Here is a 15,846-nt window from a genome sequence, read left to right on the forward strand (position 1 = left end):
ATGAATCTGGACGGTATAACTGACCACGTGCCAAATGCTGAGAAATTGCGTGTTGGGCTGTACATGCTCATGTCATCTTTTTTCGCCGCATGCTTTATTATATCACACCATATAGCTATTCAATTCCGCAATTAAATTGTGCATATCTATAGCATCACAATTAGTTTCCTGTTTAATCGTTCCAACCAAGCATCTGACTTTCTACCTAATCGTTTTCAATGACACATTTCCAAAAAATTGGTACGACAGCTCAAATCTGCTATTTTCATCAAAGAGAAAACATATACGGAGTAATATATTTTGGAAAAGTTAAACCACACCGATAGTACTTGCACGAAAGTCTGGAGAAAAAGTTGACGAAATTGCCAAATATTTTCCCTTTACCCCTCTCTCTACGGCAGCCTCTCTCTCGGCACAGTGAAGAAAACCCTCGAGGCCCCACCAGCCAGAGACACAAAGGGACTCAGCGGACTTTTGGTTCTGGGTCTTCATCGTAAATAAAAAAACCAAACAAACCCGTTTGCTTTCTTGACCCCGAGTCCGGCGTCCTCTCCTTCTCCGCACACCAAACAGAAAACCCTCGTTCAGCAGCGAGGGGGGAGAGAAATTCGAGCGGATTCGCGAGGGCGAGACCTAGGGGATCCGTGGAGGAGGCGGGCGGGGGGCGATGGTGGAGGTTATGGCTCCGGAGAGGCAGCTGGTGGTGGCCGTGGAGGGGACGGCGGCGCTGGGGCCCTACTGGCCCGCCATTGCGGCCGAGTACGTCGAGAAGATCGTCCGGTACGTCCCGCGATGGCTTCCTGTTTCTAGGGTTCCGCTGTGGGATTTCGGTGTGTTTGTGGGGGTTGAACTAGCTGGTGGGGAACTCGAGCTCTTTTTTCGTGACCCCCGATTAGTTTTTTTTTTTTGTCCAAACTGCGTAGTAGAGGTGGGATTAGGTTGAGATGGAGTTTTTTTTTACTCCTGACTTGGGTAGAGATGGAGTGTATGTGAGGAGAACCACCGTCAGATTTTATCCTGTTCAATAATCGTATTTAAAGGAAAATATTTCCAGTATATCACTAATACATGATTTTTTTTTGAAATTTTGCAGGAGTTTTTGTTCAGCTGATCAGGTAACTCCCCTCCCGATTAATCACGTGTGGCCTTAATTCTCGATTGGTACATATCATTCCTTGAATCCTGTCAAACTATAACTTAATTCCTGATGATCTCCGCAGAAGCTTGCGGCGGTACCGCCTGAGCTCGCATTGGTCGTCTTCCACACCCATGGGCCTTACAGCGGTATGATTTCGATATCCTCTTATCCTCCATGCCCTAATCATTTTTTGTGTGTCATGGTTCATTCATTCATCACAAAGTTCCATGTTTAGGTCTGTAATATCAGGTAGGTAACTTATGAAAAATGTGCTCCTGTTGCAATGCAGCTTTTGTTGTGCAACGCAGTGGTTGGACAAAAGATATGGACGCTTTTCTGTCATGGTTATCGGGAATATCATTTAGTGGCGGAGGCTTCAGTGAAGCTGCTATCTGCGAAGGTCTTTCCGAAGCACTGATGGTATTGACTTCTTCTCAAAACATAACATTCTCTAGCGTTTGCTTTATCGTACCTGCTCGCATAGTTCGTTCTAAAACCTCAGTACTGTACATAGTTTCGTAGTTGAACAAATAATTATAATGACCTGCACAAAACAAATATTGTTTCACCTAAAGTTTCTTTAGCTGAGCCCATTTTTGCAGGACATTTCCTGTCAATTGGTAAAGGAAGTTTTCTATTACTAGAGAGTTTTAGTTTGACAAATAGTTCATGCTTCTAGAACTCCTTGTGGCTGATGGTTTCGAATATGGGCCATATTCACTTCTATTTTTTATTGCACAAAGCCATGTTTTGGGTGAGACCACATTCAACCACTTGATTGAAATCCCCGTTATGGCGATGGTTTACCCCTGGACAGTTGAACTTACATAATAGGCAGAGCAGTAATTTCTCTTCTGTACCGTCAAACTTGTTTGGGAAACTGGCATGTTACCCAGATACAAGAATGGAGTACAATCAGTAGATCAGAGGTTCAGTTTAATTTCTATGTTTGTACCCTTGTTAGTATTTTTAAGTCCCTGGAGCGGTGTTTGCCATTTTCTACAAACTGATGGCATCTTACTATGTTTTTCTTCAAACCTTCATCCATGAGTCAGACGTACAAATTCTTTTCAAAATATACTATGTTAACTATCACTTATCTATTTTTTTTTTGCTTTGTTGTTGTTACCACATTTATGGCCATCACACTGATTTGTTTTTTTAATCTATTTAACTAGATACTTCAAGGCAGTTCGAGTAACAGCCAGAATAATCAAAACCATGAAATACAAAAGCATTGCATACTTGTTGCTGCGAGTAATCCTTATCCGCTCTCTACACCTGTCTATCGTCCTTATGTTCAAAGTAGTGATCAAAAAAAGAACAATGAAGCATCAAAGGAATCGTGTCTTGCTGATGCTGAGGCTGTTGCGGCCTCATTTGCTCAGGTGCTGTACAAACACTACTAGCTTTGCATATTATTGATTTCCTGTATTTGATGAACTGCTAAGCAGCACTTGGTTGGATCTAATTAATATTATGGATGCAGTGCTCTGTATCGTTGTCGGTAGTATCTCCTAAACAGCTTCCAACCCTGAAGGCACTATACAATGCGGTAATCATCATTTGTTGTTTTGTCAATCTTAAATAAATTCTTTGAAGCTTCCACTCATATGCTATTACCATTTTATGATACCTTCGTTGATTCACTATTCTAGCTGATAGTATTATACTTCTTGATTTTGACCTGATCAGAAAAAAACTTGAATAAACATGACCATGTGAAATTGTACTTTCCATAGTAGCTCGCCCAATAGCTTGTGCCAGTCTACTATATATGTTCTTCTAACTGTGTATGGTCTTAAACTTCCCCTTCTTAGTCATAGTTTGCAAATTAAAAACGCTTCAAGTGTTGTTCCACATAACCTTTGTTGTAGGTTACAAAGATAAAAATCCACCCACGTCAATTTCATTAAATCACTACCTCCGTTCCTAAATATAAGACTAAATATAAGATGTTTTGGGAGTTCAAATATTTAGGAATAGATAAAGAGTATTTAGCAGACCAGGGGAAATTTCAAGGCAATGCCTTTCCATGATCTCCATATTTCCCCACTTTAATCATGTTAGGCATCACTAACTTGAATGATTTTAAGCTGACCTTTGTTATCTAGGAACTTAAATGTTAGGCAAAATGATGAGCAGTTTGTTATCTTTAGGAATGGGCACTGAGTACTGATATTCTTCATATTTATTGCAGGGAAAGAGGAATCCTCAAGCTTCTGATCCATCGGTTGATCATGCAAAAAATCCACATTTCCTTGTTTTGTTGTCTGAGAGTTTCATGGAGGCTCGGACCGCTCTAAGCCATTCTTTACCGGGAAACCTGGTCCCGAACCACACCATTACAAAAATGGACATTGCGCCTGCAGCTACTGTGCCAGGACCAACTTTGAATGCCAATTCCTCAGGTTGAACAAGTTCTAACTATACTTAGCTTCACTGTGAGATTTTTTAGCCTTGGGTTCTGACCCCTATTTGGACAAAACCTGCTATTTTCGAGAAAACACAAAAAACCTTTGTGGATTGTGCTATTGCTATGCTGTTTCAACAGAAGGGACAGCGAGAAAACTTTTAAAAATAGTTAATATGTGTTCGTCCTAGATTAGTGTGAAGTTGGTTCAACAATGCTGCAATTTGGTGGAAAATGAACTTTAGGCTGAAGTGTAAATGCACTCTGGACATAAACCTTTGGGTTGGGATTCACAAATAAAAAAAATACATTGATAAACACCTCTTGCTTTAAATGTACGTGGTGTTTCCATGTATATTAGTGTTGATGTAGTCCTTGTTTGTTTAGTGAAGTAAATTTCGCAAGCTCACATTCCAAAATGCTGGGTTTTAGCTCTTGTAGTCAATGTTGTTATGCACCGTAATTTTAACTATGTTTACCTATGTATTCAATTTGGGTGGAGTATTTCTGATTTTCTTTACAAGCTCCAGTTATGATAACTAAGGCCCCATGTTATGTTGCATTTTGTTCTTTGCTTCTGCGCATATCATGTCATTGTCGCCCCACCAAATCATGATGACTAATATTATTAATATCTCCAGTGAATGGATCGCTAATTGGCCGGCAACCGACTGCAAATGTTAAAGTGGTAGGCTTAAAAATATACTATTATTTTCTGTATATATATGCCTTCCACTCGTATCTTAACTATTTGCATTTACAGGAACCAACAACTATACCAGCAATGGTTTCTGCACCTCCATTTTCCCATATGACACCCATTTCAAATGTTACTTCACAAGGGGTGACAACAATGCAAAGTTCTTCACCATCAATTATTTCGCAAGAAACAAATGTTGCAAATGAAATTATGCAAGAGCATAAGCCTTTAATAAACCCTATTCAGCAACAAGTTCGGCCTGGTGGCCCAGCAAATGGCAGCATCTTAAACACTCTGTCACAGCATCGGAATTCTTTACCAGGAGTTACCTCAATGGGAACTAACATGGGTGCAACACCTATACAAGTGCACATGGCAAACATGATATCTAGTGGCATGACATCAACTCCTCCTGTCATATCTTCTATGTCTGGAACAGTACAACCAATTGGTGCTCAACTTGGGTCTTTTGGATCGAACACTTCTACTGTATCTGGCATCTCAAATGTTGCTGTATCATCTTCTTTGGCTAACATTCAAAACAACATGCCTCCTATGGCACAAGGTGGTCTGATGACTGGTTCTCATGGTGCACAATCAGGACAAAGTGGAATTGGTACGAACCAAAATATAGTAAGTAGTATGTCTTCTACGCCTGCAATGATGCCAACACCAGGGATGGCCCAACAGGCAGGAGTGAATTCTCTTAGTGTGAACAACAATTCTGCTATGAATATGCCTATGCCGCAGAATCCTAATGGGCAGCAACCGTCCAAGTATGTCAAAATTTGGGAGGTACAGATTCAAGCTTTGTCTTTTATACTCCTTATGATAGTACTCCCTCCTTGCCAAAATGTAGTGCATATAAGTATTTTCAGAACTCAGAAGTCAAACGATGTAAAGTTTGACCAAGTATGTAGGAAACATCTACAATATCAAATAAATGCCATTAGATTCATCATTATGTGTACTTTCATATGGTATACATTTGGTATTGCTGTAGATATAGATAATTTTCTCAATAAACTTGGTCAAAGATTACATCGTTTGACTTTTGAAAATACTTATATGCACTACATTGTGGAAAGGAGGGAGTATGCTAAATGTAATGCAATGTTTTAAATATTGGTAAATGGTTAGTGAGTAACTATCAGGTTGTAGGGCTGTTATTGAATGTACCTTGAAGTTACTTTAGCAAAAAAGTAAACATTTATGCTTTATGAATTAGAATTACAAGCAGAGAACTAGACAGATAATCTCTAGATCTCTCTTATATTGTTCACATGGGGTCATATACTCTACGGAGGTTTACTTATATGCCACTCTTAACTACCAATTTTGAGATATGCCACTCGCAATTGATATTCTAGTAACAATGTTTGTTCTTTGAGAAATTAAACTGGAACCATTTTCTTCCAAAAATGCCGCTACTGAGTGCTTGACTGCTCGTTCTTCGCTATATGCCAATTCTATGATGGACAACCTAAGACTAGTTCATAATGCTCTTCCTTCCCCCTCCATGTATTGAGATTATTATGTTATATTTAAAGAAAAAATATTATGTTTATTGTTTTTATTTGCAATTGATTATGGAGTTTTCATTGGACACGGATTTTCCTCCCATGTGGGTCATGTGATGCACATGTACCTTCTGAATTTCATTATCCTACATTCGTGTATATCTATGATGTTTGGGCCCTATGTCGTGATCTCTAAACTGGAAAGGGAGTGAATTCTCTGCGAGTATATTTACTTTTCCTGGTGTACTTTAAGTATCAACTCTTGAAGCAAGTGTGTTACATGTGAAATTGAAATATGCATTTCTATAATCATGTAAATTTATATGCTATGCACGCTGGCATCATCAAATCTAGAAAAATGCATCGAGTCATTGAAGACTTCCCTTTTTGGATATAACCTAGTAACATGTCATACTTCCCTTTCTTATTGCTGAAACTATTCTTGGTGATGGATGGCCAGGATTGTTTTCCCCTTTAACTCTAGAGGGGCAAGTGCTTATTTAATTTTTTTTCATGATAACACTTTAGTAGCACCATGTCAGGTTTAGTTTGTATTGTTAACTTCTATTCATCTTCATGTCGTCTCTGGCGTGTTTGCCTGGTGTACAGTACATGATGTCTTTCTATTCATATTTCAGGGAACTTTGTCTGGGCAAAGGCAAGGACAACCTGTATTTATTTGTAAACTTGAAGTAAGTTTCTATTTGTTGAACTGACACTCCTGATACAGCGACATTATTTTCCTCTCATTTCATCTATCGTGTTTTTAAATGGAAAAGACAGTTGACAATCCATGTGTCCAAATGGAGTTATATTTTCCCCCTTACTTTCTGCTTGGACTGCGTTGTTCATTAGCGCATATGTAATAATTTGATCATTCATGACAATAATACCTCTTCAGAATGTTCTCTTTTCTTGAGACTGTCTGACTGTCCACCGGTGGTTCATTAATCGCATGTAATTTGATCATTCATGACACTAGCTATTTAGAGTGTTCTCTATTATTGAGACTGTAGGAAGCTCAATGCTTGGAGTTAAACAAACTGTTCGTAATGTAAAGAGCAGCAGAGAACTCCAGTGTGGATTATGTGCATTAGTAATCAAGATATAGGCATTCATCCATAGGATCGAAATTGAAAAAATGCAAACAAATGTTTCCTAGGATCTACAAGATATGAAACTATAACATCTCTAGTTGAGTAAAATATATCCAAGACATATGAAGATCGAAATTGAAAAAATGCAAACAAATGTTTCCTAGGATCTACAAGATATGAAACTATAACATCTCTAGTTGAGGAAAATATATATCCATAGGATCGAAATTGAAAAAATGCAAACAAATGTTTCCTAGGATCTACAAGATATGAAACTATAACATCTCCAGTTGAGGAAAATATATCCAAGACATATGAAGATGGCTTCAAAGAGATTTTAATACTCCCTCCAGCCCCAGTTAATTGTCGTGGATGGAGCACTAGAGGCTGACATCTTGTGAATGGGACACGTCAAGTAATTCGGGCTGGAGGGAGTAGAAAAAATGTTCAATGTTCCAAAACCTTAACTTTGCAATGAGCACCAACTTCATCCACATTAAAATTCTTACTTTATTAATCCTCGTGTTAACTTGGTCCAGAGAAACACTGTTTAGCATACATTTGTTTTTCTAAACCTGATAAAAGTTGGTGAAGTATGACACATAAACAATGTTACATGGTTTTAATGTACACCTTCAAATCTGAAACCTATTTTTACAGTGTTGGACTGCGTTATGTAAATTTTCTATTCCTCTAACTGTTCATTTTACATCATATTTATCTGCATAAACCATGTTAATATTATTACATTTCTCACGTTAGCATATGTCTTGCAGGGTTACAGGAGTGGGACAGCGTCCGACACGTGAGTTTATAAATTTTCACTATAGTTCATATTTTGTGATGATTGAGATTGGAATATTTTATAGCTAGCTGCTGTTGTCATCTTGAAAAGGAATAGTTTTGGCAGAAAATTATTTTTTAGTCCATAGCATGGATGGAACAAGCACCCTCCTCGTGAAATTCATTCTCATTATACTACCATTCCACCTGTAATACACATCCTGTACTTTCCGGGAACTTGTCTGCACACATCTTAGAGCAGCTATATGATTGCGCAGCAAATTAGTACCAATATATAAAATGTGTTCTTACTTTTTCTCCTTAAGTTGTGTTTTATACAGTTTAAAGATTATATTGTCAGTCTACCTATAGAAACTGAAGCTGTATTTTCTGTATGCAGACTTGCATCAGACTGGCCAGAAACAATGCAGATCGTGCGCCTTATAGCCCAGGAGCATATGAACAACAAGTTTGTCTTCCAACTAGCCCATTCTTTTCATTGTTCAAACCGTCCCATGACTACATTATCTAATAATGTGATGTTCATAATATCTTTCCTGCTAAACTTTTGTTGTTTGATCATGTAATTCTACAGGCAGTATGTTGGCAAGGCAGACTTTCTAGTATTCCGGACATTAAATCAGCATGGGTTCCTTGGACAACTACAAGAGAAGAAACTGGTCAGTGACTTACTGCATGTTTTCGCCTATTAGAATATTTATGATCTCATTTTGAACTTTTTTTCGTCAACCATCATTTCATACATTTACTTATTTATTTAAATGTTCAAGTGGTTTTCTTATTTCAGTGTGCGGTGATTCAGCTACCTTCACAAACTTTACTGCTGTCAGTGTCTGATAAAGCTGGGCGCCTCATTGGAATGCTGTTCCCAGGGGTATGTTGACAACTAATAGAAATATTAACACTATTTATCTCTCTGTTTTCATCAACACAATTTTCTGCCGTGTTTCCCCCAGGATATGGTGGTATTCAAACCACAGGTCTCTACTCAGCAGCCACCGATGCAGCAACAGCAGCAGCTACAACAGCAGCAGCACCAGCTACAACAACTACAGCATCAGCAACTACAACAGCAGCACATGCAAATGCAGCCGCAAGGCCAACAAATTCAGCAGCAGCAGATGCAGCAGTTGCAACAGCAGCAGATGCAGCAGATGCAACAGCAGCAGCAGCAGCAACAACAACAGCTGCAGCAGCATCAAATTCAACAGCAGCAACAGCTGCAGCAGCAACAAATGCAGCAAATGCAGCAGCAGCAGCAGCAACAGCAGCCTCAACAACTCCAGCAGCAGCAGCAGCCTCAACAACTGCAGCAGCAGCAGCAACTCCAACAGCAGCCTCAGATGGTGGGCACAGGGATGGGGCAGCAGCAGTTCATGCAAGGGCATGGTCGGGCAGTGCAGCAGATGATGCAAGGAAAGATCGCGCCGCAGGGCCCTGGCAACATGTCTGGGGGAGGCTACCTATCTTGAAATATCTCATGCTATCAGAATATTGTCTAAGCCAACTCTCAAGTCTCACCCTGCAGGTCGATGCGGCTCTGGGTGTTACCGGTCTGTCATACAAAGACTGATCACCGAACTCCTCTTTAGTTTCGCACACCCAACTATTGTGTGGTGGTTTTATCTTTATGTAAAGAGTCATGTAGGGCGTTTGCTTACTGCTGATGTCTAGCCTGTAGCTGATGTATGTGATGATGATCATGATGTTGGGGGCATTGCGGCTGTGTGAACTTATTATCTTCTGTGCACTTGTGCTTTGATGCCAGTATTTATAACTGGTACATTGTTTATGCCTGTGTGCCGCCTCTTTGGAGTTGGATACATCCTTTTTGCTAACAGTTCAGAACCGGAGATGCAGGTACTACAATATGGCATACGAACAACGGCTTGAATGAAGCATCGATGTCAACCAGGCCGCATCGAACCCTGAAGCCCAACTCGCGCGTCAGCGGGCCACTATGGACCAAGTGAAGCCACTACTTAAGAACCTGTAGCACCACCGTGCAGCCCATCCAGTTGGATCAGGACGTACGGCCGGCTCTTATTCTGTATCTCCTTCTTCTGTTATCCCATCCCCTTTCTGAACTTGTATTGAATCTAGAGACAAATCCGTGGCTGTAATTCGAATTCGTGAAAGGGGTTAACACAAAGGTGGTGTCAAGCGTGATCACAAGTTTACAACCCATCACGGGTACCGTGCTGGTGAAGGAAGAAAGAGTAATAGAGAGAGCGACGGGTCAGCAGCACATGGGTAGTGCCACGACGAGTGGTGGCTCCTTGGTGTCTTCCTCCCTGGACTTCCTTCGAGGTTGAAGTGGATGGAGATAGATCTTGAGATGGCATAGTGGTAGGGCTTCGCCGCGATGATGGTGAATGTGCAAGCGATGCGGTGGCTAGGGCTTTCCCATCCTAAACACTCATCGAAGTAGGTTTAGACGTTTGGTGTTTATTGAGTCTTTTGCGTGGAGTCGGAACCGGGTGGTATAGTTGATGATACGGCCATCGGAGGTCGTACTGCTGCTCGTTAGAGTTCGTGCCAAAACTTGTATTGGACGACATTTTTTCATATGGACCCCGATTCGTGTGTTCTCCGGATCGTTCGATTCTATGGAAGAGGATCACACCACCATGAGCTTGGATCGTCAATTTTTGCAGGTGGAAAAACATAATTTGCTCCATACTCCATATGGATTGCATCTGGTTCGTGTGACTCCTCCAGATTGAGTCCTTTTGGCTCCTTTCACCATGCTAAATCCATAGAATATCTAGTCCGCCTAAAAACACACCAAAGATAAGAAAAATTAATATATCAAAATAAAACTAATGATTGTGCAATACTCACATGAAATGAGTGGAGACAAGTAATCATAATGTAAAATAGCTACATGAAATATGAGATGAGGGATTTATATTGAAAGGACCAAATGTCGCCTAGAGAGAGTGTGTGTGTGTGTGTGGGGGGGGGGGGGGATGAATAGGCGTTTGAAAAACTCCTATGGATTTGGCTTGTAAGAATGCGAAATTAAAATAACGTTTATTTTACGAGCACAAAACATAAATATAAGTGCAACAACAACAACAACTAGAGCTAAGCAAGATAGGCACATGATATATAAGAACAACAAGTGATAGCAGAATATATGAACTTTAAGCTCGATGGCTATCACAAAGGAAAGTAAACTCGGGTATAGAAATAACCAAGCCACGCGAAGACGAAGATGTATTCCCGTGTTCCCTTCCTTGGAAGGAAGATACGCCACGTTGGAGAGGTGTGGGATCCCACGAAGGATTTTCCAAGCGCCACGAAGGCTCACCTTCTTCTCCGAGCCAATTCTACGAAGGATAATGACACTCTTTCCTTATGGCTAGATTTTCCTCCACTTCGGAGATGACAAGCTCCAAAACCAGTTCACAAACTCCACGAAGGAGAAGCCCGAGCCTCTTCACAATCTGCCATGAAGAGGTCACCGGGACACCAACCAAGCCAACTAGGAGGTCACCCTCCAAGAGTAACAAGCTCACGATATCTCACTTGAACAAATCGTGGTGGAGAGCTCAACACTGTGAAATGATGCAAAGCAAGAACACCAAAGGTGTTCAAATCCTTCACACTCAAATCCCACCAAAGCAACAAATGCTAGGATGGCATTACAGAGGAAGAACAATGGAGGAAATCAACAAATGGCTCCAAGATCTAGATCCCAAAAGTTTCCCTCACTTAGAGGAGGAATGGATTGGAGGAGGTTGTAGATCTAGATCTCCTCTTTCAAATCCCCCAAGAATATGCAAGAATCATAGGAGGGAAGGAAGAGAAAGCAAGCTCAAGAGGTTCAACAATGGTAATAAAAATCGTGCTCAAGAACCCTAGAAAATTGTTGGGGAAGAAGCCCCTTTTATAGCCAAAAGAAATATGACCGTTTGGGGCAAATCTGAGAGTTTTAGGGTATCCTGGTGGGAGGGCTGGCATGCTCGCCGTGGCGCCACGCAGCCTGGTGGGAGAGCCGACACGCCGGGCGTGGCGCTGGGCCAACCAGGTAGAAACCGGGCGGGGACCGGGCACCTTATGGAATTTTCCCGGTTGCCACGAACACCAGGGCTGGTCCGTGTCAGGCCAGCAGGTGAGTCAGCCAGCACCGCCGGGCGTGGTGCCGGGTGGGCCGGTGGGGCGGCCGGTCGACCAGGAGCCTCGCCAAAAGGAAAAATGTTTACAAAAACAGTGATATCTTTTGCATCCGGACTCCGATTTCGATGATCTACAACTTTATGCATAGAAACATCATTGTCCACCCACGGAGTAAAACCACAAGATGAATGTTTTGACCTATCTATAATAGAGACACCGGTAAAACCTCCAAACTCGAAAACGCAATAGAAGATGCATACAGATTCCGTTTTCGACGAACTTTGGCTTGTTGTGAAGCTAGCAACAATCTCAAGAACCTCATACAGAGAAACACCAAGAAGCAACAAGAATAGCGATATGCAAAGCATGTAAAGGATTGAGATCCCTAAGACGTTGTGATCAAGTTACCCAACCGAAAGCCCCTCTTGATAGTGCGGCTATCTATCCTATAACCCGGTCTCTCAACAACCATCTTGAGACCGCTAAAAGGAAAACCTAGCAAGACCATACCTTTTCCTTACGCAACCTGCTTGATCTTGATGATGATGCTACATGCTACATTCATGCCGGAAAGCCTCACTAGATCATTGTTGCTTCGTGAAGACACATAATTTGCTCCCCCATACGCCACTATGGGATAGCTTCATTAAGCACATCTTCGCATGTCCATTAATTATCACCAAATGGACGGCAAAGCTTCAAGCATATGATCCTTTTGAGATGCTCATCTTGAACTTGCCAAACTCAACCTTGATGATGACCACCACTTGATCTCATACTCTCATGAGCTATATTAAATCTCACTTTTGATGCACTCCCATGAAAAGATACCTAACCCACCTAGACAACACAAAGGCACACATATGATGGGTTAGTTCATAAAGCATAATTGACAAGGCTTACCATACCACACGACTTCACGTGGCACATTCTTTATGCTTCATGTGTTAACCAAACTTGGATCTATTCCTCACTCTTCATATTGGTCAACCTTGTATCTTCTTATGCTATATCGTACTATCTTGAGGTGTATAAAGAACTCTTTATTTGATTGCATGCTCTAAGTCTTAGTCAATTATAGCTCAACTCATGAGACTATCATGACACTGAATTAGAGCCATATCCTGCACTCAAGATCATAATCATTCATTGCTTAACACATAAGCTAGAGCATGGCTAATATTGAGTTTCACATAAGAACTCCATCTTCATTTCTTCTTCTTGATCATATCACATATATGTCTTCAAATCGATGATCTCGATGCCAATACTCAAGATATATCTTTATCTTCATGGCATCCATACTTGAATCCAACACATGGACTACAAGTAGTACCTATGGAATATTCCTTCATAAACATTTAATGAAAACATTAGTCCATAGCGGTTGTGTTATCACCAGAATTTAGCCAGAGCAGGAGATGGGCCGTGATTGAGATGGGCTTAGAGGACATACATATAAAGTGTCTTTGAATCGGCCTTGTGCGAGGGTTTGGGCTAGATTGCCCGTGTATCTGTACATTATGGTAGGTTACATTTAATGTTTAGAATTAAGAGATAGAGTTTAGCTCGTACACGGTTAGGTTTATTTCCAAATTAGAAAGTCTACGGACTATAAATATGTACCTAGGGTTATTGAGAAAGGAGGACGATCACGTTCACAACAAACCAATCTAGGCGCATCGCCACCCCTTATTTCGAGGGTTTCTTCCGGGTAAGCAACATGCTGCCTAGATCGCATATTGCGATCTAGGCAGTATCAGTTTATTCGTTGTTGGTGTTGCTCGTACTGAAGCCTTTTTGATGGCGAGCAACACCCTTATCGTGGATGTTTTGGGGCTGACGTCGATGCTTTTATGATACGCTTGCTTAGCTACGCTGCCCCTCAATATCTAGCTGCCTTTGCACCTATCTTGGGTGTAAGGGCATCATCTTGCTTAATCTTTATTTAGTAGATCCGATCTGTTATAGTTGTTTCTTGTTCTCCAAGGATTAGTTTGATATCTGCATGGTCAGGCCTTACAAACGGGTTGAACGATCCGGTAGTGCGTAAGATATGGTTTGCTGATCCTAGAAGGGATTGTTCCGGGAATCGACTTCATGTTGGTTTTTAGGCCTCTTTTAGGACGAGTTTTCCATCATCTTTCGTATCTGCTAGGCTCAACTACGCGTAGGATGTTCCGGTTATGCGGTGAAAACCCTAGACTGTCGTAGATTGGTTTAACTTTGTATTGATAAAGCAGGATCCCCATGCCATCGTAAATCCAACGTGAACCATGGGGCAATTGGCTCTTTGAGCCGATTCACAGGATAACCTAAGAGCCGATCGGGGCTCGTATTTAATGTTTACGTGTTTGCCATGCAGGAAACTAATCGAAGCAATCCATCACCTTCCTGACCAGGTATAGGTCACGTGGCACGCCCTTGCATTAGCTGGGACGTGTGCCAGAGCATTGCGGGCCGTCGCCCGAGGGACTAGGGCCCTCCAGCAGTCCTGGGAGCCTCCCGGCTCTCCGTGTTGCTCGTCGGTGCTCGCCGGTGGGTTTTGGCAGGCAACACATTCTGGCACGCCCGGTGGGACCTTCTGCAGCAACTGCGTCAACATCTGCAGCAACTATGTCAAAATCTGCAGCTGAGATGGCGTACGAACCAGTCACGTACGAAGATCTGCCTAAGGAGCACAAGAAGAAATATGATGAGATTAAAGCCGTCTTCGAATCCGATCTCATCGGCTCTTTCGCGAAGACACGTTCACGTGGCATCAGGTGGAAAGGATTTCACCCGAAGGCGCTCTCGACGAAGTAGATCTGTCTACCCCTTCAGAGGAACGCACCAGAGCTCTGCGCCAGGAAGTCAATTACATGGTGGCTCATTCGATACACCGTCATTCTGAGAGCCTGGTGAACTCTTTCGAGCGCATTGCGGTTCGCGTGGTTCAGGAAATCATGAAGCATCGCATCTCCGTCGTGGCCTGCGTTAGGGACGCACCAGGGAGAAATACCGTTCCAGACCAGACCGCCGCTGCCATTCGCGCTTGCAGCTCCAGAGCTGCAGGGTTCACCGGCGTACGTTGTCTACAAGGTTGGAGGCGATCCTGGCGATTGCCAATTCCTCTATGAGCCACCTAAAGAGATCCCACATGGATACGTGTGCACATACGTGCCAGACTGCAATAGCTTGGCGCACACGAACCAGATTGCACCAAAGAGGATTTCTGAGCGTACGCCGATAAACAAGCGTGGCTAGCTAAATATGCCACCGGAACTAGTCATGAAAGCTCAGCCCCCGCAGCTCATACCGTGGAACAAATCAAGTGCAATCTTGAGAGACCGGTCCGGCATCCCGCCAAAGAGGAAAACAATCGGCTATTCCAAGCCGTACCCCGACGAGTACGATTTGATCCCACTACCGCCCAAGTATCGGCTCCCTGAATTCTCAAAGTTCAATGGATCAGAAGGGTCTAGCTCGATCGAGCACGTGAGCCGATATTTGGCACAGTTGGGCATGATTTCAGCATCAGATCCGTTACGTGTGAGATTTTTTGCGCAATCTCTCACTAGATCGGCTTTTGAGTGGTGCACCTCGTTGCCACCAAACTCAGTCCGAACGTGGAAGCAACTGGAAGAGCAGTTTCATGTTCAATATCACTCAGAGGCTACCGAGGCTGGCATTGCCGATCTGGCACAGGTACGGCAAAGATGCGGAGAAACGGTGTCGGAGTACATCAGCGTTTCAGGACTGTTAAGAACCGATGTTATTCGGCTCATCTAAATGAGAAGGAAGCAGTCGAGCTGCGCAGATTGGGCCTCGCCGCGCCGATCAAGGATCCGGCTTTCCAAGTGGAGTACAGCTTCACCGGCGCACATGGTCCGTGGTTAACATTGTATGAACAGCGCCACCCGAACCGTACCAAGACAAGTTCAAGCGCCCGATAGGCCTGGTCGAGACAGAAGAAGTTGAGGATGCTCCAGCAGCACCGTAGAAGTGGCCGTGGCTGAATGGACTCGGGGGGCAGTTCCCGTGTCCTGCAAATGGGTGAAACCACAAGG

The 15,846-nt window shown here is 42.5% G+C and overlaps 1 protein-coding gene across 1 annotated transcript; it reads left to right on the top strand.

Annotated features, from left to right (window-relative positions):
- The first annotated feature begins 548 nt into the window (after positions 1–548).
- On the top strand, positions 549–9,416 carry LOC124651575 (mediator of RNA polymerase II transcription subunit 25-like). Its single transcript, XM_047190634.1, has 15 exons — positions 549–780; positions 1,094–1,115; positions 1,221–1,284; positions 1,428–1,558; positions 2,317–2,526; positions 2,628–2,693; positions 3,339–3,549; positions 4,193–4,239; positions 4,315–5,046; positions 6,410–6,463; positions 7,645–7,673; positions 8,052–8,120; positions 8,247–8,331; positions 8,460–8,546; positions 8,629–9,416. The coding sequence occupies exons 1-15, from the start codon at positions 668–670 to the stop codon at positions 9,142–9,144; spliced, it is 2,436 nt and encodes an 811-aa protein (XP_047046590.1). The 5' UTR covers positions 549–667; the 3' UTR covers positions 9,145–9,416.
- The last annotated feature ends 6,430 nt before the right edge of the window (positions 9,417–15,846 follow it).

The sequence above is a fragment of the Lolium rigidum genome, chromosome 5 (assembly GCF_022539505.1).
Source record: "Lolium rigidum isolate FL_2022 chromosome 5, APGP_CSIRO_Lrig_0.1, whole genome shotgun sequence".
NCBI lineage: Eukaryota > Viridiplantae > Streptophyta > Magnoliopsida > Poales > Poaceae > Lolium > Lolium rigidum.

Bases quoted from the DNA above. Each gene is read 5' to 3' on its own strand.
- LOC124651575 (XM_047190634.1), top strand. From the start codon at position 668: ATGGTGGAGGTTATGGCTCCGGAGAGGCAGCTGGTGGTGGCCGTGGAG. The intron at 1,559-2,316 runs GTATTGACTTCT...CTATTTAACTAG, and splicing joins GTCTTTCCGAAGCACTGATG to ATACTTCAAGGCAGTTCGAG. The intron at 8,121-8,246 runs GTTTGTCTTCCA...GTAATTCTACAG, and splicing joins CAGGAGCATATGAACAACAA to GCAGTATGTTGGCAAGGCAG.